Here is a 27,286-nt window from a genome sequence, read left to right on the forward strand (position 1 = left end):
GGGGGGGCAGCCACCCTTATAACTGGCTTTCTTCATGGTTCTCTAAAAATTAAGGCTTTCCTTGCGAGACGAGAATCTTCACCATCTGAATCATGAGTAAGTTATATTTTCCTTTTTTTTTTCCTGTATTTCTCGTTTATAATTTATTTTCATATTTGCACTATATTTCTTAGTTTATATATATTTATACTACTTGAAAAGCGGTTTACTGCACTTCCAACTTCTTAATATCATTACAGTTCTACTGTCCTGCATATCCTACTATTCTGTTTTTTTTATAGAGTTTCTCTATTACTATAAGATATTATTAAAGTTATTCATGTGTGTTTATGTATGTTGTGTCTACTTGCCCGCCCTTGACTGCACGAGTGTGTGTGTGTGTTTTTAGCGCTCCTCAGCTCGTACACTTCTTTTTGACTTTTTTTGACTATTACTGCTCTTAAATTGCTCGTAATTCCAATCTGTCAATGTCCGCCTAATCCCGCTTCTACGTGTCTAGGTGCCCGTTTTTCCTTCTTCTCCCTTATGTTTATTTTATGATATTTTTTATCCACAACAATGGGAAGTTGATACCGTCACAGGTGGTCATTTTACCAAGAGTGAAGCTAATGCTACTGCGGAATGAAAGGCACCATGGATGGACAGAATCCTTAGTTCTCACTGATGATTATCTCACTGATAACCATGTCCCAAGGACATGGTTAATCTAACAAAACTGACATAATATCATTTTATTTTTGTATGATTTTACTCTAGTGTTATTGGGTGTGTTTGAGAAGTACGTTCCTTTAGAGAAAAATGTTGAGAATGATAAAAGGAAACGGGTATAGCCAGCGAACTCAGGGACAAGTCTGAGAACTGTGAAGTGAAGGAAGAACGAATGGCCTATGGACATCTCGTACAAAGCAGCTTTACAGAAATCCAGATATAAAATTTAAATTAAAAATAATAATAATTTATCCCTAATGAGAAAGCCAGTGTCAAGGAAAAACTCCCTGAGACGACAGGAGGAAGAAACCTTAATAGGAACCAGACTCAAAAGGAAAACTATCCTCATCTAAGTGACACCAAATACTGCTATGATAAATAATTTCTGTATAATGTATACTGTATAATGTATAGTCAAGTAGTGCTACATGTGTTAACAGGAACTTGAGCATGAGCATCATTAGAGTTTTAAATTTAAGTCTATCGAAAAAAATAAAAATTAAGTAATTAGTCGGTAAATGTGCTTTTGATTGATAGTAATTGCAAAATCAGACTCGAGTCAGGGTATATGAACTAACCTTCTAACCATGCAAGAGTGCTTACAGTATATTAGATTGGCGCGTTTGATCGTTCTTATTTAAATATATCACACTGAAGATCACTGGGTCAAGCTCTTAATTGAGAATGCCATTAAAAAGGTCATTGAGTATTAGAACATTGAGGAGCCAAACAAGAGAAGCCAAACTGCAGAGAGTGTGTAATCTGTAAATACACTAGTATTGCAAAATAAATGAAGAGAGTAATATGCTGTAATGGTGGGGGTGAGGGAGAAGCTTGAGAGCTGGAATGTATGATAGAGCTAGGGAAAAATGAGAAGTGAGAGAGAAAAGGGGGATTTGGGTGGAAAAGCTGTTGAAAAGGAAACATTTTGGAGCATAGAGGCAGAAAGCAAAAGAAAGGACAGCCAAAGGGAAAGAAACTAAAGCAGGGAAATGGTGTAGCAGTGAGAAAGACTTGGGTTAGTGACACCCAAACTGGAGAGAAGTCCTCATGACCATGCAGAACACGACAAGTATGGCGGGCGGGACCAAATAATAGGAATGTCTGACAGTTGTGACCTTGTGGGGAAATTTGGCATTTAACTTTTTACTGCTTTTAAACAAAGCCTAATAGAGCCCAAATGTTTCGTTTCCTCATACTGATATAAGAGTAGTAAGTTGTCAATGGAAGGTGTGTTTTCATTTTATTATGTTGTTGTTTTTTTTATCTGATCATAAATCTGCCTACGGCACCAACAGTGTCACCAAACCAGTATTATAGTTATGGGAACATTCACTGTACAGTAGAAATTTTTAAACATGCGGATAGATCGTTCCCCAACATGTGCTTGATCTAGACATATAATCTGACTTTTTTTTTTTTTTTAAGGTACTGTAAACTCAGCTAAATATGCCACTGGCTGTTTCCATCCACGCATTTTTATGCGAATTTTGGGATATTGCATTTTTTTAAAAACGCTGGATGGAAACACCATATGTGAATAAAATCTTTAAAAAAAAAAAAAAAAAAAAAAAAGCACATAAAAAACTTATGCACTCAACTGAGGCGGATCATTTTTTGCTAATGTGTAGCTTGTCTACTAAACTGATTGTGTTTTTTTTTTTGTTTGTTTGGTTTTTTTCATGCAACTGACACACAGTTAAGGAAGAAATCATTTGAAGAATTTTGAAAACTCTAGAATTCAGGGGGTTTTTTTTGTAAGGTGTATGTTTAGGAAGAGTTCAGGTATTGTTAAGAGTTTCTGCGTTGGGTTTGTGGTTGCCGCTTATTTAACACATACTATGTTACTGATATATGATAAAATGTTCAAATGTTACAATTCCTAAATTATATGGAAATTATTCCATTATCTGGAATATAATAACGCAGGATGGTCAAGGCATGGGGGTCACAGATATCATCCATTTATAAGGGCAAAACTTTTAGGAACCCCTGAACTAGCTATTAATAAATGGCTATTACAGTTTTGTTTTGTTTTTTGTTTTTTGTTTTTTACAATCACTAGAACCCATTTCTCAATACTTAGGTCACTTATTCAAAACTCTTCACACAGTTCTCCTAACCGACTTTCAGCTTGGCACAGCAGTTAATTTCACAAGCAAAATGCAGTAAAATTATCAAAATATTTCATACGTCTTGAATCAACTCATTCTTCCACAACACTAGCAAAGGTAGTCACCCAACAAGCTCACTTTGTCACTCATAAAACAATGACCTAAACAAATACTATGAGTTGATTCGAGCACTACCAAGCTGCGACTGCTGAGTAATTGACCTTTAACCCTCAACAGCTCAATTGTGTAAAAAAAAAAAAAGAGATAAATGTAAGTCGCTCTAGATTAGAGCATCTGCCAAATCCCGCCGGGGCCCTGTGTGTGCGGAGTTTGCTTGTTCTCCTCCAGGTACTCCGGTTTCCTCCCCCTGTCCAAAGACATGCAGGGTAGGCTGATTGGCGTGTCTAAGGTGTCCGTAGTGTATGAATGGGTGTGTGAGTGTGCATGTGATTGTGCCCTGCGATGGACTGTATGGTAGACATGCACCCTGTCCAGGGTGTACCCCGCCTTGTGCCCAATGCTCCCTGGGATAGGTTCCAGGTTCCCCGCGAGTAAGCGGTAGAAGATGGATGGATGGATGGATGAAAACGTGCATATGGGCTCTGCACGTACTAGGGCCTAGCTCTGAGGATTACATGCAACTGACACACGGTTAAGGAAGAAATCATTTGAAGAATGGAATTGTTTTTTTTTTTTTGTAAGGTGTATGTTTAGGAAGAGTTCAAGTATTGTTAAGAGTTTCTGCGTTAGGTTTGTGGTTGCCACTTATTTAACACATGCAAGGCTTGGGGGTCACAGATATCGTCCATTTATATGGTCAAAAAATTTTCAGAACCCCTGATCTAGCTATTAATAAATGGCTATTAACAAATGTGTTACTAGTCAATATGACCACTATATTTTCTGTCTTTAAAAAAAGTCAATATACATATACTATATACACAGGACAGGTTGTGTAGTATATTGCACTCGTGTGTGTGTGTGTGTGTGTGTGTGTGTGTGTGTGTGTGTGTGTGTGTGTGTGTGTGTGAGACTGCTCTAACTTTTAACTTCAGCATTAGATGCTTGTCTCTCTGAGCCACAAAACAGTAAGTGCAGCAACTTCTACTGAACACACACACACACACACACACACACACACACACACACACACACACACACACACACACACACACACACACACACACACACACACACACACACACACACACACACACACACACACACATACAGTGATAGAAGCTTCAGGATTGAAAAGAGAAAATAAATTAGTAATGAGGCATATTTTATTACAGAGAAACACAAACTGTTTGTTGCTGAGTTAATTACATAGTACACTTACTGGTATTTGCTTTTCAGGGTGCATGCCAGCTGTGTATTGTTCTATCATTATTCATAGTTTATGAGATTATAATATGTATACACACCTTGAATGCTATGATCCTTTCAGGGTGTTTTCATACATGTGGTATTCCATAGTTCAGTGACAGCATTTTTTTATGCTGAGTCATTGATGTCAATACAGCAAATGCACTTGGAATACAGTTACGGATATTTGGAGCATTAAACACATACACCATGTGGCCAAAATTTATTTAGATTGAGTCCACTTGGTGTTATAATAACCAGACACTCTTCTTAGAAGGCTTTCCACTAGATTTTTGCACATAGCTGTAGGGATTTATCCATTCAGCCCTATGAGCATTAGCGAGGTCAGACAGCGATGTTGGACGAGAAGGTCTGGCTAGTAGTCAGCGTTCCACTTCATCCCAAAGGTGTTCAGTGGGGTTGAGGCCAGTGCTCTGTTCTTGAGGCCAGTCTAGTTCTTCCAACTTTGTGGCAACAGTTTGGGGAAGACCCACATATGGGTGTGTTGGTCAGGTGTCCATATACTTTTGGCCATATAGTTTACAGTCATTGCATTGCACCTTCATAGTCTATTCAGTCTATGACAGTCTATGAAAACTGAAATGGTCCCTGTGGATCTCTAGTAATTTGTTGCCCTCTGTTGGTGGCATGTTGTGTCTAATGGATACCATTAAGGACCAATAATGGTTTTAATATTTAACAACTGATGGTTTGTAATAGTATTTATAGTGGAAACCATTAGAATTTCTGTGATGGTTTATTGTGTGTGTGTGTGTGTGTGTCCCAGCAAGAATGCTATAAAACATGAATTGGATTTGATATCTCCACAAAATTCCCTCTCGTCTTTGCGTTCTTCTTCTCATTTTTCCAGCCACATCTCATCTTTTCCAGCTGTTGCTCTCTTGATAGTATTTTCCATCTCCAGAGAGCTTGACAGCATGCAAAAATAAACCATTTTGAACGACATTGTTTATGTCAGCTGAGTTTTGAGTTGTACACTAGTGTGTACAACAGGTGGGTTCATGAACTTTCCAGAGAGAAAGCTGAGACCTGAGCTCCATTTTGAGTGCACTCTGAACACCAAAAAGCAGTGAGTCCATTTGCAGAAAGTTTACTTTAACACACAAGCAGGATGGTCTGATGACACATGGTTATCATCTGACTAATCACGGTCCAATCACATTTTGCCTTCAGGACTCTAGAAAGTCACTGCTTAAAAGAAGGCTTCGTAGAAGTTTTTATTTATTTATTTATTTTTTATCTTTAAATTATATTATATTATATTATATCCACGCAGTTGCTTGGTGACATTATCTGCGCAATTACGCGTGACCACTTCCGCAGTTGTTGATGTGACTATGACGCACAGGGGCATAATAGTGCTGTGAGTGGTTCCACCGCACTTCGTGTGAAGTGATCCAGCTGTGAACTATTCACACGTTTTAATACTCTATTAACACGTGACGTCTAGTAACACATGATGTCCTACAAAGCAAGGGATCCGCCTCTCCATTGTTTTTGTACGTCGATCATATCTCAGCAGCGCTTCTCACGCGAGTCCTGCTCAAGATCAAGCTCCCAGATAATCCTCCCATATCAGTGCAGTTCTCCAACCTCACAGGACTACTTACCTCTCAACCAGGAACAGCAACAATGGGTGAGATATGTTACCAACTACTTTACATTGCAGTGTTTAAAAAAAAAATTGGTTTGGTTTGATTTGGTTTTCTCATTCAGAATGTGTTCTGCATTCTGGTGTGTATGGAGATTTAACTTTGCTAGTATGCAAAGCCTTTAAAAAAGTGTTTTGGATATTAATCACAATCAAACTCTGTGTGTGTGTGTGTGTGTGTGTGTGTGTGTGTGTGTGTGTGTGTGTGTGAGAGAGAGAGAGAGAGAGAGAGAGAGAGAGAGAGAGAGAGAGAGAGAGAGAGAGAAATGCACCAGGGTAACTCCACACCCCAGGTGTATTCCTGTAAACCTAAATAGTTTTCCACTTGCATCCAAGGAGGTTGCCTTGGACGACTCCAAAAACAACATTAATGATGGTTGATATATGATGTTATTTAACCCAGGATAAATTACACGCTGTCTAAAACGTGCGTATTATAAGCACTTGGTAATAAATAGCTGTCTTGAATAGATGTTTCTGTAAATGTTGATTAAATCCATCACAAAACTCAGGGGTTTTTTTTGTTGTTGTTTGGTTTTTTTTTTAAATGTGGCAGATTTTTTTATTTTTTTGCCATTGTGTTAGAAAACATTCATGTTCATTCATTTATTCAAAATAATTTAGGCTGTTTGTCATGTAAATATTTTTGTGTATCATCTCAACCAGGGGTTCCCAAACTTTTCCAGTGCACGGCCCCCCAAATGGCATTCACATTTGACTGAGGCCCACCTTTTGCAAGATGTCTTTAAAACACATTAAAAATACAGACTTGTGAATATATCCCCCTTTTTTAAATTAATAATTACATCTTACATCTTTACATTACATTACATTAGGAATTGATTGATTTGCTTGTGTGTGTGTGGTTGTCTGAGAATGAGAAAAAGAAAATCATGCATATATTTATTTTTCACATCAAATTTTTGAGGCCCCCTGGCGGCCCCCTCTTTGAAAACCACTGATCTAGGCTAACAATTTGATGTGAAAAATAAATGAATACATGATTTTTTTGTATGTGTATATATTGTGTGTGTGTGTGTGTGTGTATATATATATATATATATATATATATATATATATATATATATATATATATATATATATATATATATATATATTACACTTTATATAATTCCTAATGTAAAGGTGTAATATATATATATATATATTACACTTTATATAATTCCTAATGTAAAGGTGTAAGATGTAAGTAATAATAATAAAAAGGGGGGGGGGGGTGTATTCAGAAGTCTGTATTTTTAATGTGTTTTAAAGACATCTTGCAAAAGGGGGGCCTCAGTCAAATGTTAATGGGGGCCTTGCCCTGGAAAAGTTTGGGAACCCCTGATATAGGCTACACTTTGCAGTTGTAGGAATTGTATGTAGAGGATATGCAAACAAATACGAACTTGTAAATTTCTTTCTACTGTTTTTCTTTAAGGAAATTTTTTATTTTTTAAATTTTTATTTTATTTTTATGAGGACACTTTATACGTCACCTACACACAGGTCATTCAGTTTGTAAGGAATAAAATACTCCATAGGCATGTTGTTATAGGAGACTAATCATGGGGATGTTTTAGTTTTAGTAATAGTTTTCCTATTACAGCATGCATAGAAGTGTTTTATTCCTCTTAAACCACAGCAATTTACCAACACTTAATTTTTTTCACTATTATTAAAGAACGAAATGTTGTACATTTTGCTCATTTATTTGTTTAATGTTGTGGAACATCCACAAAATAGTTAGTTCTTGTTATTACTCACTTTAAAGCAGTGACAGTCATTTCTTCAGCAGACTTGCCATGATACTGAGAAACTGAAAAGTGCAGTTTCCCTGTGATGAAAACTTCATGTTACAGCTGACTGTTACTGACGTCTGAAGTGCTGACGCCGGAGACTCCTTCTATAACAGCTACTTAATGGTCTCCTTACAGAAAACTTCACCTTATCACCAATTACACGATTAATCAGTTACGTACATGTATCATCCACCATACAAGTCTCTGTGTAGGTTGTTATAGAAATGATAATGTATAAGATAAAGTGCATTAACATAAACCTGTGATTTACCTTGGAACTGGAGCTTTTATTTAATCAACAGCCAGACTGGAGAAATGCACACCATCTGCAAAATTCCATATTCTTGGGTTTTGGAGAAATGGTAAATGGTCTGGACTTAAATAGCGCTTTGTTAACCTTAGCGGTTATATAAAGCACTTTACACTAGTTCTCACACACCAATGGTAGCAGAGCTGCCATGCAAGGCCCTAGCTAGGCATCGGGAGCAACTTTGGGTTCAGTGTCTTGCCCAAGGACACTTCGGCATGTGGAGTCACGTGGGCCGGGAATCGAACCACCAACCCTATGATTAGTGGACAACCCGCACTACCACCTGATCCACAGACGCCCAAAACGGTGCCACAATTTCTGCTCGGATGTGTTTGCTAGTTAAAAGGTCAGAAAACACATGATTTGGAGGCTCATGCCAAACAAATCAGCTGTCCAGGAGGCTCATGAGTGGGCTCAAGAGTTGAAGTAATGCTCATGATTCAACTGTGAGTGTCTTCATCATTCCCAGCCTTTGTAGGTGACGTTTGTTAACTATAATGCCTATAGCATTGATAAACACATAAGATCTAATCTTATTTCAAAGCACACTTGCATGCAGATGTTGGCCAGTGCAGTGCAGATTTGATTAAATGTAAACCAGGTTGTGGTCAGTGTCTAGGAAACTCATTCAGACTCCATTAGATTTTCCTCTGCAAATGAGGGCCGGTCCTTTGCTCGGTTTATCGTGGAAAAGTCTGTCCTTTTAATACAGCATTGTATTTGGAAAGCCTCCAGCCTGAGACCCATGGTGTCGCACTGTTTTTGTACATCTAAATTTCAACGAATAGGTGGGTTCCTGATGTGTAAGCTACTTCATATATTCAATAATTCAATAAATAATGCAGATACCTTTTGGATGAGTTTGAAGACAACTGGCTTAACACAGATTTTACCGTGTTCCAAAACCCTTGATTAAAACAACTTAAGGAACTAACACTAATTAATTCATGAGCTTTGTAGAGTCCTTTTCAACATGCTTCCCGGGTGTGCGGTTAAAGGAAAATAATGAATGACTGAGTGGTGTGATGTGGCCTGATGTGAAGCGGAGTTACTATACATGTACCGATGTGTTTCATTGCTCTTCTACCACAGCAAATTACGAGCAATTATTATTATTTATTAATTAAAGAATGACATTTGTATGTTTTCACGGTTGCATTTAATGTTGTGCTTAGCTATGGAGTTATAGAAAATAGATCACCACATTCTGACCAATCAGATTTGAGAATTGAGTACAGTGCTGTGGTATGAAAAATAGATAACTACACAGGATACACTATTGAGAAGAACAGGGGTAGCATTAATTGAATAAACAATTGAATTTTGTTGTTTCTCGAAAAAAAAAAATACAACTCTTCCAACGCATCTTTCTGCCTCCTTCCATATTTTTCAGTAAATGTAAAAGACAAGTATTTCAGTCAAATGCAAGGAGACAATTAAAGTAAGGCCTGTGATGTATAGCCAAAGGGTCCACAATTTTATTATTATATTAGAGGTGTAACAGTGTGGCGTATGGTATTGTTCAATATGTGGTGGTCAATTTGATACGTCTGTATATCAAACTATACAGTATAGAGGTTCACAAAAATCCACACCAACCGGTTACTGTCATTATACAGTATGAGAGCAGCCTCTAAAGGCAAAATAAAAACTATCACTGACAAATTTGTCGTGTTATTTGAAGTGTTTTTTATTTTTTCATTTTTTTAAAATTCATTTTAGTTGTCTATATTTTTATTTGTTATTTTGAGTCTTATTTTTTGGTTCAGTTTGGACATGTATAATTTATTTACTTTAATATTTATTAATAGTTAATATATATTAATATTTATATATTTCGTTTTTAAAAAAAGTGCAATACATTTTCATGGTACAGTACTGTTTATTTTTATAGTAAAGTTCAGCGTTATATTTTCATTCACTATCAATTTAAAAAACTATTTAAATCTTTTATTGGCAGGTACCGCCCGACTTAGTTATTAGTATCAAATCCAATATCGGTCGACCTCTAAGATGTTAAATAGGCTGTATGGTAAAATAGCACTTATATTGTGTGTGTGGTGTAATAAAGTTACAAAATACAACATAATCAAGCCCACACTCCCTCTTCTGAAGAAGTAGAATCAGAAGAAGAGGCTACAGGGATTTCAAAAAAAATCTCGAGCTAGCATATTAACGTATCCGCAGCAAGCCAGAACTGATAGATTCCCCCAGATCGTTAAGCCCTGGTATATGGGAGCTCTTTGGCTTCCAGGTGAGTTCCAACGTTTATCACAGACACGTCCACGTATCTGCATTGAGTGACGCAGGCGAGTGACACCCAATGGTGGAGAAAGCTGGATTCAAAAACATCTACAGAGAACAATAGCTTGCTAAGAGCAGAATGCAAAATGAAAAGCCCCATGTTCAGACACGCCCCCTTGAGTCACACCAGTGAAGGCTTGGCCTGAGAGTTAATGTTTACTCAGTCAAATGCACAGATTACATTCCATGGAACACTTCCTCATTGTTACGTTATAGTTGTTGTACTTTTATGATGTTGAATGTTTTAATCAATTAAAAATACTAACCTAAGGCTCTTTCCAGCAATGCTTATTTTTACTGTATCATATCGAGACACCACCGTATCATGTCGAATTTGAATTTTGTGTATCGTTACACCACTAACTTTGAACTAAACTCAGGGTTATAATTATTGTTTAACTAATTCATTAATAAGAACTAATTGACTGTAAATCCCTTGAATCAAAATGATTTAATCCAATAACTAAATATGATGGTAGGCATTCTGTAGTTCCCTAATGTGCCTATTATTTAAGAGTTAGAAGTTGTTCAGGGGAATCTACATTGAGATCATGGGGGTACAAAAAGTTTAAAAACCTTTGTCCTTGGGAACTTGGAAAAGTAACGAATTTACTTAGATTCTTTTAAGCAGAATTAATGTGCTGCCTTTTTTTTTCTTCTTCTTTCATGTAAAGATCCAAACACGCAGAGCCTCTGAAAACCTGATTCGTGGGTTTTTTGTTTTTTTTTTGTTTGTTTTTTTTTTAAATCTCTCTCTCTCTGTGTTCTTTGTTTCAGCAGACAAGACGGTGCTGATTGTTTATGCACATCAGAGTCCGAAGTCTTTTAACTGTGCGGCGAAGGATGCGGCCGTGAAGACTCTCACCGATCAGGGCTGTAAGGTCCTCGTGTCGGATCTCTACGCCATGAAATTCCGAGCTGTAGCAACAGCGGATGATGTCAAAGGTCAGCAAACAGTCCACTTTAATAAAGGTTCCGTAGTGTTTGTAAAATCAGGGGCTGATGCTGTTCTTAACTGTGTAATACTGTAGAAATGACAACTCTCTTGTGCTTAAATAAATACTATGATAATTACATTTCGCCAATGATACAGTTTAGATATTATGATATCATGAGGTCTGGTCATGTAAAAAAGCTATAGGAATATACTCGGTCTTCCTGTAAGGGAACATAGTGAGCATGGATGCTCCCTGGTTTTTGTGAGCGAACGTTCCAGTGCACTGAAAGGATTTTGCAATTGCCCTTAAAATGGCCGACTCCCTGATCAGTGCCCTGACTACTGAACCAGGAAGCGGATGGAGACATATCCTCAGTATTATCAGCAATGCAAACGAAGTCCGAAAAATAGGCAAGTTGTTATTTTTCAGTTGAATTCGACATTAGAATATTGGCAATTAAATATTTTGGATTCAACATGTCATAAATCTCTTTATATTCACCCGCTAACGAGATCCAATTTACATCGGCACTCCCCTCCATGTTTACGTTTTACTGTTTTAATAATGACATTTAATGAATTCAATTTTATTAGTTAAAGAATGAAACATACTTTTTGTGTGCTTAATGTTACATTTAATGTTGTGTAGATCGGCTGCTGTTTTAAATTCAACGCCTTCACTTTGCCCTCCGTGTTTTGTTTTTTTCCTCACTTAATTCTCAACGTGTAACCTGATTGGTCAAGAGATAAAAAGCGGCTGAGGGTTACATTTATACATTTTGTAAATTTACATTTACCTCATTTGTTTGATGCTTTGGTTGAAACTTACAAATGAGACAGGATGCAACACCACTTACATAGCTGTTTGTTTTCCTGGGAAAAGAAAAAACTACTTTTAGTTTTTCACCTTTGGAAGCAGCCATTTTGTGATAACTTCCCTGAAGTTTGAGAAATACCACGTGAATGCAGCCTAACACAGAACTTGTTTAATGTTATTTATAACTGATTGAATGAATTGAGGTCATTTATGTCCTAGACAGATATACATCAGAGATGAGGTACTGCAGGTGGCATCAATCTACATTTAAGTGCTCTTAGAGGAGAACTTCCACAGTTCCACAGCCTGCTTTGTATCCACTTGGTTTGTCCTGGTTGCAGGTAAACTGAAGAACCCTGAACACTTCCTGTACAACGAGGAGACCGGGCTCGCTTGTAAGGAGGGTAGACTGAGTGACGACATTAAAGAAGAGCACCGTAAAGTGGAGCAGGCTGACCTCATCATCTTCCAGGTCTCTTCATACGTCTCACCTTTTTAATTTATTTTTTTTACCTCTCCCAGTTTTGTCCTCTTCTCTGCATTCTCACGTTACTTATATTTCTAGTGTGAGAGAAACAAATGAAGCATTGTTTTTGAATTGTTATTGCAGTTTCCACTTTACTGGTTCAGCGTCCCTGCTATAATGAAAGGCTGGATAGACCGAGTGATGACTCAGGGATTCGCCTACTCTCTACAGAACCTTTACGACAACGGCATGTTCAAGGTCTGAAACGCACACACTCAAACATCAGTTCCGATGGTTTTTATTGTCTTTTTAAAAAAAAAAAAAAAAAAAAAAAAGTTTGACTTTTACAAACTAAAAATAAGGTTTTTTTTTTGTTTTAGGGACAGATTGTCCTAAATCTTGTGTCTGATCCTTTAAGAGAAATTAATAAACACAGTATAACATCTTTGGACTGAGAAAAACATGTTTCAAACATTTTTTAAAAATATATCACTAATGATTATAAGTATGTGCTTTATTTTAAAACTCAATTTCCACCAGTTTTCTCATTTTTATTTAGTTGTGATTTCTTTTGATTTTTAATTTTTGTTTTGTTTTTATCTATATTTTTTTTATTTTAAATTAGTTAGCATTTTTGTTTCTATTTTTGTATTTGTTACTTTTTTTATATACAATTAGTTTTGTTCTATATACTTGTACTTTTTTGTTCTTTTTATTTTTCATTTTGGTTTTTCTTTTTTTTACCTTTTTGTTTTAGTTTTTGCTCATAATTATTATATAATTTTTTATATATATAAATATATAATATATGATATCTCAAACCTACAGATAAATAACTAGCATTGAGGGTAATTATTTGGAGCATATTCAGCTCAAAATCACATTTAATCATGTTTATTTTATATTGTAGAATAAAAAGGCCATGTTGTCATTCACTACTGGAGGAATGGAGTCCATGTACCTGCCAGACGGCCTCAATGGAGACATCAATGTTGCACTCTGGCCTTTACAGGTGAAATATGTTTTGGTGTTGATACTAGACTAGACATAAATTCAGACTTTCTTGTAACAGAACTAAATAACGATATTTGTTTTGTGCAGAATGGAGTTCTGCGCTTCTGTGGTTTTCAGGTTCTGGCCCCGCAGATCTTCTGGAGTCCTGCACACACTCCTGCCGATGCGAGAGTGGCTTTGTTGGAGGCGTGGAAGACCAGGCTGCAAGGACTGCTGAATGAAAAACCGCTGTCCTTCGCCCCCACTGAGCTCTTTGAGCTCAACTTCCAGGCAGGGTTCAGACTCCGGGCAGATGTAAAGGAGGAGTTTGCTTCTAAACCATATGGGCTGACCACAGCACATCACTTGGGAAAACCTCTTCCTCCAAACAACCAGACCAAGGCTGAATAAGGTGCCATCTGAGCCGTCTGATTAAACAAACCCCTGAAGAAGTTCAAGTTTCAACTACAAGTTTGTAGTTGAATCGTAAATCATGAAGGATTCACACAATTAACCTGAAATGTGAAGATTTCATTTGGAAACTTATTTGATTCTGATTTAAGTTTAACCTTATATGTCTAAAGCAAATATATGGACACTGATTTCTAAAAATAATATAAAAAAAACGTAACGTTACGTCTTAACTACTGTAACGTTGAACTATGTACTGTATGTTTTACATTGGTTTAACCTGTATACATGTTCTTGTATGCATGTTCCCATGTGACCTCTCTACACCATTAATCAGTTAGGCAGTAAATCTTTGACCAAACTGAATGGTTTTTTAAATTGTAGCTTACTTTAAAAAAATAAATAAATAACTTCAAAAATACACTGTAGTCATCTTTTTTTTTTATTATTTCAGTCATTAAAGTTTGTAAAGCTTCTTCATAACAACACCTGCTTAATATATAAATAGATATAAATAAACTGATTTATATATTTATCAAATGTATTCATTTTATTGAATTAATGTATTGTGTATTTATCAAATGCTGAAAGTCATACCAGTTTAGTGAATTCATTCCACATCTAAAGTTCTGAATTAAAAAAAAAAGTTTTTATTTTTCAGAAATATTTTAAGTCTAATTGTACATTGGCTTCATTTAGTCCTATTCATATATTTTTATGGCTCTCGCGCGCCCCCTAGCGGCAAGGCTTTAGTCTTTTAGCTCTGTTTTTATATTCCCCTCCTAAAGTAGTTAGTTAAAGTGCACCTTTTATGGTTTTTCAGATATTATCTTTCATGTAGTGTGTTAGAGCTGTTTGTGAATGTAAAAACGTCTGCAAAGTTTCAAAAATCAAAGCGCACGACAAACGGAGTTATTGACTCACAAAAGAAGGAACCGATTCTGAACAGCTGAAACGTTAGTGATTCCAGACTTCCTGTACTAACCTATAGACCAATCACAACAGTCTGGGACATCTGACCAATCAGAGCAGAGTATGCTCTCTGAAAGGAGGAGTTTAGAGTGAATCATTTAGAACGAATCATTTAACAAGTCGTTTGTGACCCTGGGGGGGTTGGAGGTAATGCTGCAGTTTAAATTATGAGCACATTAAAGTGTTTCTGACCTTGGATGCATATAAATCTATTGTATGAGATCTTTAAAACAAAATTAGGCACATTTCAAAAGCATAATAGGTGCGCTTTACTTAATTCATACGTTTAAAAATGCATTTATTTTATTGAATACTTTTTAAAGTATTGCATAAACTGCATCATGAACAGCATAATACAATGGCATACTGTACCTGAAAAACAAGGAAAATTAATCAGTAATAAATTAATAATATGCCTACAATAATATGAAACTGTACTATTTTTTTTTCTCCACAAAATATAATTTACAAATATATTAAATAGCTACAAAGCTTTATTACTTTGCAATTTTAGCAGTTTGTCTAAAAATCTTTTCTGTTTTTACAGTATGATAATGGAGGATCTTTTAAAATATCCAAATTTGTGTATATACTATATTAATATTAATAAAGTTGTTAATTAAAAAAAAAAATCATTTTTAGGCACAAAATACTCCATCATCAAATAAAAATATACCAATAAACACGTTTTCTATTAGCCATTCCTTAAATCTCAAAATAATAATAATAATATCTATCTATGTATCTATCTAATAAATAAAAGAATAAATAATTCATGCAAGTAATTTCCTTCAAATCTCGCCGCCATTAGGTGTATATGGGGGCAGGGGGGGGTGCTTTACGAAGGTACGTAGAGTTACGTCTTTACGCTTTAACGCCGTGCGCGTGCCCGAGCTGCGCCAACAGCGCGTCATTTGTTCCAACGCAATCACAGCCATCCGCTAAAGCGCAGCTCGCGCTGCTGTCCGTCCCGTTATTCCTTCCTCCATACCGGAAGTTTATGCCGCCGCTGTTGATACCTATTCATGGCCAGGAACCATGAATTAACCGAGCTTTATTCATTGGCCGTATCAAGAAAACGCTGCGCGGTATGTCACATATAACACAATAACGCGTGTGTATATATTATTTTCCTGTGTTATTCTTCATATTCCGACAATGTCATGCATGGTTTAAATCCGAGATCATTTAGGAGAGATTTGATGGATTTTGCCTTAGCTATGTCTTTATTCAAGGGTCTATAATTAAAAATGGCAGGCTGTTTCTTTTGATCTAATCCAAAAGAAGTGCAAATCTACTTGTAGATATTATCCCACATGTCTGTCCCACTGTTGGGCTTTTATTTTAGTTTATGTTATTTTGAGTTTTAAATGAAATTTTACAATTATTTCAGTGCTGGATCAAATTCAATCAAATTCAGTACTCTACTCTTAATTTTCTATTCTCTAATTTCCCAATTTTCTATTTTTTGTGTGTGCTGCCATGAGTATTTAGTGACAAAGCATGCCTCTTGTACAGCAGTACTGAGAACATTTGTGTGTCTCCATCCATCATGTGTCCCTTTGAATCCATTCCATCACTTCCTGTGAGACAGACAACCTTATGATTTAAGTTATCAGCCGTAGCGCTGAACTCTAATAAAGATGATCACCCGACAAGATCGGACGTCATCCTGACATTCGTGGATGGTTACATTAACGTACAGCGCATAATTTCACATTATTTAGCTCTGCTACAGTGATGAGCAAGTTCTGTCTGAATTGAATAGTTTTGTGGAAAGCACAATAAGTTGGTGATGAAGGAGTGGCAGCTTAGTGTTCAAGGTTCTGTCCTCGTGACCAGAAGGTTGTGAGTTCAAATCCCAGGACTGTCAACATTCGACCAAATTGATTTCATGATGTATCAATCTCAACATTTCTTGGAAAATAAAAGCAAATGTATTGCATGTGATCAAGATTACAGTGTGTCAGTTTCTCCCGTGACAACTTGATTTGCGTATCTGTGAATCAGAATGAAAAACACCAGCGCTGTCTATTATTTGTCTTTAAGTTATTCATTAATGTGCAAAAGAATTGTCTGTCGAAAAATTAATTCATCTTCAATTAGTGTATTATATAGTGGGCGGGGTCACGGTGGATCCAACACATCATGTACACACATACTGTATTAAAACCTATGGGGGTAATTTAGCATACCCAAGCCATGTGGCATGTTTTGGGTAGAAACCAGGGGAACCCTGGGAGAACATGTGAAACTGTAAGCTGAACTCATGCATGTTAATTAGTCCTTAGCATTAAATCATGTTGGCACTCTTTCACATGGAGGGTAGTTGTGTACTAGAGCCCTGGTTCTAAAAATGGGGTCCAGCGACCACCAGGGGTCCATAAAGCCTAGCCAGGTGGTCCACAATTTTTTAACATGGTTACAGTACAGTGGTGAAAATAACAACCCACCATTTTCAAAGTTATTCGTTGTACTGTTGACTTATTATAGAGGGTGTCCCAAAAGTCTCCATACATAGGGAACTATATTTGCCAGCACCACATCGATTGTGCCTTTGTCAGTCTTCGACTCTGTTGTTCGTTTGGCAATAGTGTCATGTGTGATGCGTTTCCTGTTAAAGTCCATTGCAACCTTGCGGCAGCTTCCTGATCCAGCAATGAGAATGATTTCAATACGTCCTTCTTTTGTCAACAGCATTCTTAAAGGCTATGTGTGTGTGTGTGTGTGTGTGTGTGTGTGTATGTATATATATATATATATATATATATATATATATATATATATATATATATACACACACACACACACACACACACACACACACACGTACGTTGTTGAGAATCCTTTGCAGGCAGTGACTGCTTGATGTCTGGAACTCATGGACATCACCATGATGTCCGGCTGTCTTCAGTTGTTGCATGTGAAATGCATGTTCGATCGGGTTGAAATCAGGCGATTGACTTGGCCGTTGCAGAAAATTCCACGTCTTTGCTTTAAAAAACTCCTGGGTTGCTTTCGCAGTATGTTTTGGGTCATTGTCCGTCTGTAAAGTGAAGCGCCGTACAATTAACTTCACTGAATTTGGCTGAATCTGAGCAGACGATATATTCCTATACACTTCAGAATTCATCCGGTTGCTTCTATCTACTGTCACATCATCAATAAACAGTGACCCAGTGCCATTGGAAGCCATGCATGCCCATGCCATCACATTTCCTCCACCATGTTTTACAGATGACGTGGTATGCTTTGGATCATGAGCCATACCAAGCCTTCGCCATACTTTTTTCTTCCCAGCATTCTTGTAAAGGTTGATCTTAGTTTCATCTGTCCAAAGAATGCTTTTCCAGAACTGGGCTGGCCTTTTTTTTTTTTTAAGATGTTTTTTGGCAAAGTCTAATCTGGCCTTTCTATTCTTGAGGCTTATGAATGGTTTGCACCTTGTGGTGAACCCACTGTATTTGCTCTTGTGAAGTTTTCTCTTTATAGTAGACTTGGATAATGATATGCCTACCTCCTGGACAATGTTCTTCACTTGGCTGGATGTTGTGAAGGGCTTTTTCTTTACCATGGAAAGGATCCTATGATCATCCACCACTGTTGTCTTCTGTGGATATCCAGGTCTTTTTGTGTTGCAGAGCTAACCAGTGCGTTCTTTTTTCCTCAGAATGTACCAAACTGTTTATTTGGCCACTCCTAATGTTCTCTCCGATGGATTTTTATTTTTTTGCAGCCTAAGGATGGCCTGTTACACTTGCATTGAGAGCTCCTTTGAACACATGCCGTGGGTTCACACAGCAACAGCTTCCAAATGTGAATGCCACACCTGGAATCAACTCCAGACCTTTTACCTGCTTAATTGATGAAGAAATAATGAAGAAATAGCCAACACCTGTCCATGAAACAGTTTTTGAGTCAAGTGTCCAATTACTTTTGGTCCCTTGAAAAAGAAGGGGTACATATTAAACAGCTGTAATTCCTAAACCCTTACTCCAGTGTGGATGTGAATGCATTTAAATTACAGATGAGAGACTGCAGTTTAAGCCCATATTCATTATTTAACTGTAACTTGAATATGTTTTGGTAAACATATTCAAGTGTCCAAATATATATGGACCTAATTATATATATATATATATATATATATATATATATATATATATATATATATATATATATATATATATATATATATACACACACACACACACACACACACACACACAATTAATTCCAGTGCCACCTGAAATCACCATATTTTCCAAATATGATCAAAGTTCAACAAAACACATAGTATGGCTTTTATAGGCCTCTTCACTTTCTTTTTAATGGCTTGCAACAATTTTGAAAAGTAGATAAGTGTGTATCCTTTTGTGTTCAGGTGTGCAGCGTGTCCTGAGTGGGGAGTGCTTGCTGAGATGGTGCTGGATCTGAGTGAGAACTGTGTGGAGAGGGCTGATGGGGAGAACATGGAGGCCACTCGGGAAGATTTTCAACAACCAGAACCCATTATAGAGAATCCCAAACCTGTCCCGGTCCAAGCAAGAATCAGCAAAATCACCCAGAGGGACAAGCTGCACCACAACGGGCCCTGTAGCACCCCAATGGAGCAGAGGGTGCAGGGAGCGGAAGGAGGAAATAGTGGAAAAACTGAGAAATTGGACTTGCCCAAGAAGAGGGCAGAACTTCGAAGGCCACTCAGTCTGGAGATCAAACCGCAGCGTGTTAAGGTGAATAATCAGTGTGAAAGCAAAGTGGTGCAGCCTCCATGGCGTTACGGTGCACCTTCTCCCCCCACGCGAAGCCTTACAAGCCCCAGTTTGGGACCCGGAGGCTGGATGCGGCGTAGTGAAAGTACTTGTACTGTAAACTCCACGGCGCAACCTAGAGCCAGCAGAGGGCGAATGCGGCCAGCTACATCCCTGCCACACATTGCCCGGGGGCTTGTGGCTGCACCAGTGCCCACACCTTCTGCACCACGCGGGCCCTGTTTACTCGTGGCTCTGAGGCCCATAAATCTCGAACAGGAGCGTCAGACCTTTTTCCAGTCGGACTATAAGTACGAGCCCCAGTTTGAGTACACGTCACCTGAGCCTGTTAGTGTCCTGGAGAAGTATAAAGAAGGATCTGGGCTCTTTCTTTCCCAGGTATGTCAAGATAGAAATTCTACGATGGTATAGCAGTATGACAGTATTACTATGTAATGTAATGCTATGTAATTAACCGTGAAATAAAGGTGGTGTATATAATATCACAAAATTATTTCTAGTTCTATGCAGTCCATTGAAAAATGCAGCAAGATTTTTTTAAACAGGGTCAGCAAATAAAATGAAAATAATAATACTGAGCAACAACAACAACAAAAAAGAAAATATAAGGGTGTACGAGGGCACATGCCAAATTCTGTAAATGTAACCATACGTGAAAATCAGGCAAAACAGGACATTCCACATTGTTTCAATATACAAGTGAAGAGCAATCCTCTTAAAGGAGTTTTCCAACCGACTCTCAGTCTACAACATCTGTAGTATGTGTGCAGTTATGGGCAAGAATTACAACATTTTCCTTTACTGATACAAAAAGCAAAAGTCTTACCAAAGCTGTTCTTATTTACATGTTTACTTTGAGCTCTTCCCTCAGAAAAAGTATTCCCAATTTTCAAAAGAATGAATTACATAGATTTAGAATATAGATGAGCATAGATTAATGTCGACTTGGACCTAATGTGTTCTGTTGGATGTGACCTAAAGGTTCTGGAATTGAAAGCCTCATTGCTGTAATAAATAGACAATATATTATTGTACACACAATCATTTCCACGAAATAATCTAAACCGAAGGGAACCCTGGCTACAAAATGTCAATGTCAATTTACACAAATTCCCATGATCGATCGTCATTTAACTTAATGATCAATTAATCGATTAATCGTTAACCTTAAAACCACAAGATGCGTGTACTGCAGTGGCGCGACAGTTTGTGAAAATCCCACTCAAGACGCCAGCTTCCTCACCCAAATTAAAAGTTTTTCTGTTACTCTAAATAATAGGCTAGTAGGACTGTAAAATGAATGGATGCGATTACAATCATTTAATAAAATGACTTATTTAATAATCAAATATAATGACTATAATATACAATGTGCCACTAACACCCTCTCAGATGCACACTCTGGCGACAGAGTGCATGTGAGCCTATTCATATTGCGTGCGTCCATTTATTATTAATTATTATCATTATAAGTGTGTTATTTTCTCCCCAATGTGCATAGGATATTGTGCATATTACGGAAAATTCTGAGAATACTCGTGAAGGTCCATAACGTGTTACAGTGCTACACCATTTAGTTATCACTTCAGTGGTCCTGCTTGAAGTTGAGACTTACTCACATGGATAACATTTCATGATTTATATACTACGTGTTCAGAAGCTAAACTTACCGCTGACCGCTGATGACACGCTGATCCATTTCAGAATCCGTTCTTGATGGTATGTGGTAGTCCGGCTGAATTAAATCAATCAACTCATAAAAACCATGTTGCCTATCGGTGTCATCGATGGTGATGCATCACCGATAGGCAACATGAGTAAGGTTCTTTCTCAACATGCATAGTTTGTGAAATATTTAGTATAACCAATGGAATATCTGTGAAATAGATATTCCATTGAATTCCCCATTCCATTCCCTCCTGAACCTGAAGTTTTAGGTTGTAACACCACAAAAGTGTGGAAAAGTTCAAGGGGGTGAATACTTATGCAAGGCAGTATCCGTGAGAAAGGTCAGGACACATCATACTCCTTTAAACACTTTTATACTTTTACCCAGATACCTTGACATACCAGAAAGAGAAACCATTCCACCCCTGAATCCCACTCACATCTTTTCCCAGGCAGTTAATATCATGGAGTGCGTCCTGAGGAAGTTCGGCACCTACGAGAACTTTGAAGAAGTCACCGGAGGAAGTGTGTTGCCCAAGAGTCGAGTGTGGGCGATGGTGCGCAAGTACTTGCAGAAAGAGGGCTGTGTGGGTGAGGTGCGTGTTTGTGTTGTCCACGTTTCCTGTGCATACCGGCACGACTTCTTACATCCACAGCACAGTTTTAGTCATCGTGTGTGATATTTGCAGGTGGTTGTGTCTCTGTCTGATGACCTCCTATCTCAGGCTGTTATGATGGTGGAGAGCTGCAGGCCGACCTTAACCATAAACCTGTCTGGAGCACGGCAGCACTGGCTGGAAGGGATGCTAAGACATGAGATCGGTATGATAAAACTCAGGGCTTGAAATTATTTCAAAAGCTCTCACATGTAATTAAGACTTCATATTGCACCTAAATATTAAGTCCCGTATTAACTGGCCACTGTAGCTCATTTCCTTTTAAGCACTGAGCTTTTCAGCATCATATATCGAACAAACCTGATTATTTTCAACTTAATATATACGCTCTTAGTGGAAGTTTTAATCTTCCTATACTTAAAGGCAGGTGGAGCTAAAAATGTTCTTGCTGATCTGCTATAATTCTCACTCTCAGGTACACATTACTTACGCGGCGTGAATAACAGCATGCAGCCATGGGCCACTGCCGTCGGAAGGAAGCAGTTTGGACTGAAGCCAGCCAATCCTACAGAGGAGGGACTGGCCAGCATTCACAGCGTGTTGTTGCGGAAGCAGCCCTTCTTGTGGCGAGCTGCTCTCCTCTACTACACCGTGTACCATGCAGCCAACATGAGCTTCAGCCAACTGTTCAGCTATATCGCTCGCTTCGTCCAGGACCCCGCCGTACGCTGGGAGTACTGCCTCCGTGCCAAACGGGGACAGACGGACACCTCAAAACCAGGTAGAGTATCAAAGACTGCTGCTTATTTAATGTAACATACCACGGAAATGGTTCTTCCGGCTGAACGGATTCCAATGAAATGCTCCAAGTACTTTCCCGAAGGGTTTTTCTAATTGAAAAATAAAATTCAAATTATAAGTTAAAATCTGTATTAATCAGATTAAGAGGCATGTACAGTTCTATTCAAAATCCAGTGAAGCAGTAATTCAAACACCACTAATACAGACTACACTGCCACTCATCTAGCTTTTTAATACGGGGTAAAGTTGACTATTTTACAGTAACAGCACACCCTGGACTGTTTTGTTCCTCTTATACAACAGCAATTTTTAGTTATTAAAAAACTCTTCATATTTTTTTTTTTCCATTTAATGTTGTGGAATGTCCACAAACAAGTGACTTCTAGTTAGCGCTTATGTTATAGCAGCTAAAAACAGTGATTCCCTCACCAGCCTCGGTTCTTTTTCTCTCTCTTGGAGTTAATGAGACAAAAAAGGTTTTAGCTTTACCGCTGATACACTGGAGACTCCTTGTTTAAATGTTAAATAAACAGCACATCCCGTCATGGTTAACTCCTTAACAGGAGCCCATCCTTTAACAGTTATAGAAGTAAAATGATTTATAATCATACTATCCAGTGTCACCCAGATGGGGATGGGTTCCCTTTTGAGTCCTCTCAAGATTTATTCCTCTTGTTGCCTCAGGGAGTTGCCTCATTAGGGATAAATTTAAGTTTAAAATTTTATATCTGGATATTTCTGTAGGAGGGCACGGAGACTTAGTGGTTAGCACGTCTGACTTGCACCTCTGGGATTGGGGGTTCGAATCCCGCCTCCGCCCTGTGTGCACGGAGCTTGCATGTTCTCCCTGTGCTTCAGGGGTTTCCTACGAGTACTCCGGTTTCCTCCCCCAGTCCAAAGACACGTGGGCTGCGTCCGAAACCGTATACTTACCTACTATATAGTAGCCAAAATACATGTATTTCACCTGCTATATAGTAGGTAAGTATTAAGTTTCGGACGCAGCCGTGGTGTAGACAGATTGCCATTTCCAGATTGTCCGTAGTGTGTGAATGGGTGTGTGATTGTGCCCATCGAGGGGTTGGCACCCTGTCCAGGGTGCCCCCAACCTTGTGCCTGAGTTCCCTGAGATAGGCTCCAACCAGGTACGGAAAATGGATGGATGGCTATTTCTGTAAATATTTCTGCTTTGTGACAATGTCCATTGTTGAAAGTGCTTATAAATAAATTGAATTGAGAATTGAATCCTCAGACTCTGACTGGCTAAGGTAAGTCATGTTTTACATCAAGCAGTGCCGTGTACATACAATGCGAGTGTACAGTGTAGAGGGTGGTGTTGAAAGGGTGTTCACATTTTGAGCGCAAGAAGGGTGGGGTGTTGAGCAACTCCAATAAGTGGTAAGTTCTTTCGCTACGTGGTCAGATCACTGTTGTCCTCTCAAGAATTATTCACTGTATTCAAACATTTCGACACCAAATTTAAACCCATCATTTGGCTACAACTCACTGTACAGTCCATCCATTTTCTGTACCGCTTATCTTACACAGGGTTGGATGGGAAGCCTGGCGCCTATCCCAGGGGACTCGGGGCACAATCGCACAAACATTCACACACTATGTACAAATTGAAAACACCAATCAGCCTACAATGCATGTTTTTGGACTGGGCGAGGAAACCCCCGAAGCATGGGGACAACATGCAAAACTCCACACGCACAAGGAACCCCCAGCCCCAAAGGTGCTAGGCAAACGTGCTAACCTCTAAGCCACTGTACAATCCCATCTTTGAAATTTTGTCCAGCTCAATGTGATACTGATATTATAACTGGACATTTAATGTGAACATTTCTAGAAAAGTCCACATATCATTGAAACAGCTCTGTCGTGTTGTAATGTACTGCTGTTCTACAGGCTGTTTCAGTAAAGATCAAGTCTACCTGGATGGGATCCTAAGGATTTTACGCCATAGGAGAAACATCGATTTCAAGATGTTAACCTCACTGGGCAAGGTCAATTCTCTTTATCTGAATTCAGTAAATCATCTGTACGTTGACATACATATCACTAACACACACAAAATTCTCACCTGTAGGTGTCCTATGAGGATGTGGAACGGCTACGTCATCTTGCGGTCCTGCGGAGAACCAGGATTCCTCACTTCATGCAAGATCAAGAACGTTACCTGCGGCAGCTGGACCACATCATCGTGACTAACGAACTGAACGATACTGAGCTACAAGAGCTCATTCCATGAGGATGAGGGTTTGGTTATACATGAACTTTTTTTCTGCACCCAAGTTAAGTTTGGCCATTTGGTCATTCCCAGCTGCGACTCAGTACAAAAAAAGACGGATTATTTGTTTTAATGCAGCATCTGTGAAAATTCACAGTGATAAAATCAGTTTTACTCAAGTGATTTACATATCACTTAATCAGATTCATATTGTTTCCGTGCTAACTGTTTTTTTATTTTTATTTTTTCTTCATTTTCTTTAAAGTGCCACACAACTCGTACGTGAGTTTACAGTTACAGAGATCATCACCAATTTCTCTGAACCAATAATATATCAAACATTTGGATCCTCTGATATATTATATAAGTATTGTAGCCTAATTATCGGAGGTCAATGGAAGATCAAGGGTATCTTCATTACTTTTTATAATTAAGTTGCCATGTTATTTCAATGAAACGATGTACTCAAGCACTCAAGTAGCGATTCGCTGATTTCTGTACACACTTCTTTTACCTCGTGTTCTATTATAAGCACTGCATTTTAGTGTTGTTCCTGTGATGATGTTTTAGTCACTGCTAGAGCTTTTTAAACCACTGTCAGTATTTATGCAAGTATTTATTCTTTTTTTTTTTTTTTTTACCTCATGTATTCATAATGAAAACTGAATGTTTGTGATTTTAGGTAAACTCCATTAGTAATCATTAGGGATGCATTGATACGATTTGTGTATTGAAAAAATGTTTGTTTTTTTTACTTCGACTCGCCGATACTGATACCAAAATGAGTAACCTACTTAGTATTACGCAATTAGGGGCATCATGAACCATAGCTCTGTTTAAATTGGGTGCTACCATGTGCCGGTTTGTTTGATGTTTTGGTGTATAAATAGTATTTTGAACAGAGAGCGCATGGGCTGCCGACCTGAGCGTGGACATCAGTATCAGCGAACCTGGTAATTAAAAATGTTTTCAAGGTAGCTTGAATTGCGCCTATACTCTCAAGCAACGTGCAGACCTTGGTGAAGGAAGTGCGCATATCTCACATCATCATATCAGTGCTCGCAGAACTGAAGTGCTCTCACGTGCGACAGTTTTTCTGCACACTTGCTTCGCTGCTCCACGCTCGCAAATACCTTTGCGTGTGAATAATTCATGGCTTCTTGCCCTCATTTTAATGACCACGCTCGCTAATACTGCTCTGTCCGCTCAGGTCGGCCACACTCTCATTCGACATTAAGATACTATTTATGTGCCACAAGATGTTTTATCAGGTTGCTTGCATTGCAAGAGGATGCTACAGTTCCTCCTCTTGATATTTTCACAGAGCAGTTTGCTTTTCTATGATTGCCATCGTTAATCATGAACTACATCTAGGTCGCTGTCATTTTGTTGGATCTGTTCCTTAGCATGACAAACGTTCACTAGGCTTTACATCACGTTGTATCATGTAGTATTGGAGATTGGCTTTTTTTTTCTTTTTTTGAGTACCAGCATGGTATTGACCAATACTTGATTTATCATCAGTATCGATGCATCCCTAGTTATCATACGTCTTAGTATTTCCAAGGAGGTATCAATGATCACTAGAACGCATCAAATGACATTGAATGACCACATGCATTAAAAAAGTGCAATTGACTCGACTAGTATTTTATATCAAGACAGGAAACTGGCATTAATTATGGTTAAATATGGAAAATACAGTCAGGCTGTATTTGTCAAATGTGGCGTGTGCACGTGTAGGATGTTACCACTGCAGCCTCTGCGTCTTAATCCTGTTCAAAAGTTGGCTACCTGCAGCTCCTTCACTGTCGTACGTTCACACAAGGCATGTGATGGACTCGGGATGAGATGCAACAAAGTGATGTGGATGTGCCTTCGATGGGTTCAGAACTCATCTGTACTGGTCATCTGTTTGTAAAAAGCTTGAAATCACATGTTCAGACTCTGTAGTACTCATCATCTTCTGTATTGCATGAATATTGCACATTTCATGATCTTTAAATAATCTGCGATTTTTCAGATTATTTATTAAAACGCTACACTGAACTCGTGGCTCTTTCTGTTTTATGGGAAAGATGGAATATATTAAAAAACAACAAATCTTCAGGCTTACTGCATTTTATAGTTGAGTGCAAAAGTTTGCATCACTTATGGCTTCTGTGAATTGCAGGTGGGGGGGGACCTACTTTAGATTTCCAAAACTTTGCGTGTGCATCCCGCAACAACATAACTATCCAAAACATAAGGCTAAATCCACATTAAAATATGCTGAAACAATTGCATGCTTAATTTTCATTAAAGTCTCCATACCTAAATTT

The 27,286-nt window shown here is 38.1% G+C and overlaps 2 protein-coding genes and 1 long non-coding RNA gene across 7 annotated transcripts; 2 read left to right on the forward strand and 1 right to left on the reverse strand.

The window, feature by feature from the left end:
* Positions 1 to 14,323, forward strand: nqo1 (NAD(P)H dehydrogenase, quinone 1). 4 transcript variants are annotated; one of them, XM_017477260.3, is made up of 6 exons: positions 1 to 96; positions 11,056 to 11,223; positions 12,374 to 12,504; positions 12,643 to 12,756; positions 13,409 to 13,510; positions 13,600 to 14,323. In XM_017477260.3, exons 1-6 carry the CDS (start codon positions 93 to 95, stop codon positions 13,900 to 13,902), a joined length of 822 nt encoding a protein of 273 aa, XP_017332749.1. In that variant the 5' UTR covers positions 1 to 92; the 3' UTR covers positions 13,903 to 14,323.
* Positions 14,324 to 15,758: 1,435 nt separating this feature from the next.
* Positions 15,759 to 27,014, forward strand: kiaa0895l. Its single transcript, XM_017477969.3, has 7 exons — positions 15,759 to 15,962; positions 19,259 to 20,024; positions 21,767 to 21,910; positions 22,004 to 22,136; positions 22,407 to 22,712; positions 24,644 to 24,741; positions 24,825 to 27,014. Exons 2-7 carry the CDS (start codon positions 19,296 to 19,298, stop codon positions 24,984 to 24,986), a joined length of 1,572 nt encoding a protein of 523 aa, XP_017333458.1. The 5' UTR covers positions 15,759 to 15,962; positions 19,259 to 19,295; the 3' UTR covers positions 24,987 to 27,014.
* LOC128633718 (uncharacterized) lies at positions 20,621 to 24,951 on the reverse strand. Of its 2 annotated transcripts, XR_008397105.1 has the most exons (3): positions 24,819 to 24,951; positions 22,422 to 22,821; positions 20,621 to 22,120 (listed from the first exon to the last, which is right to left on the reverse strand). It is a non-coding gene; the product is annotated as an uncharacterized LOC128633718 (long non-coding RNA). The 2 variants fall into 2 exon arrangements; XR_008397106.1 differs by having other exon boundaries at positions 20,621 to 22,821.
* Positions 27,015 to 27,286: the final 272 nt, after the last annotated feature.

The sequence above is a fragment of the Ictalurus punctatus genome, chromosome 10 (assembly GCF_001660625.3).
Source record: "Ictalurus punctatus breed USDA103 chromosome 10, Coco_2.0, whole genome shotgun sequence".
In the NCBI taxonomy this organism is placed as follows: Eukaryota; Metazoa; Chordata; class Actinopteri; order Siluriformes; family Ictaluridae; genus Ictalurus; species Ictalurus punctatus.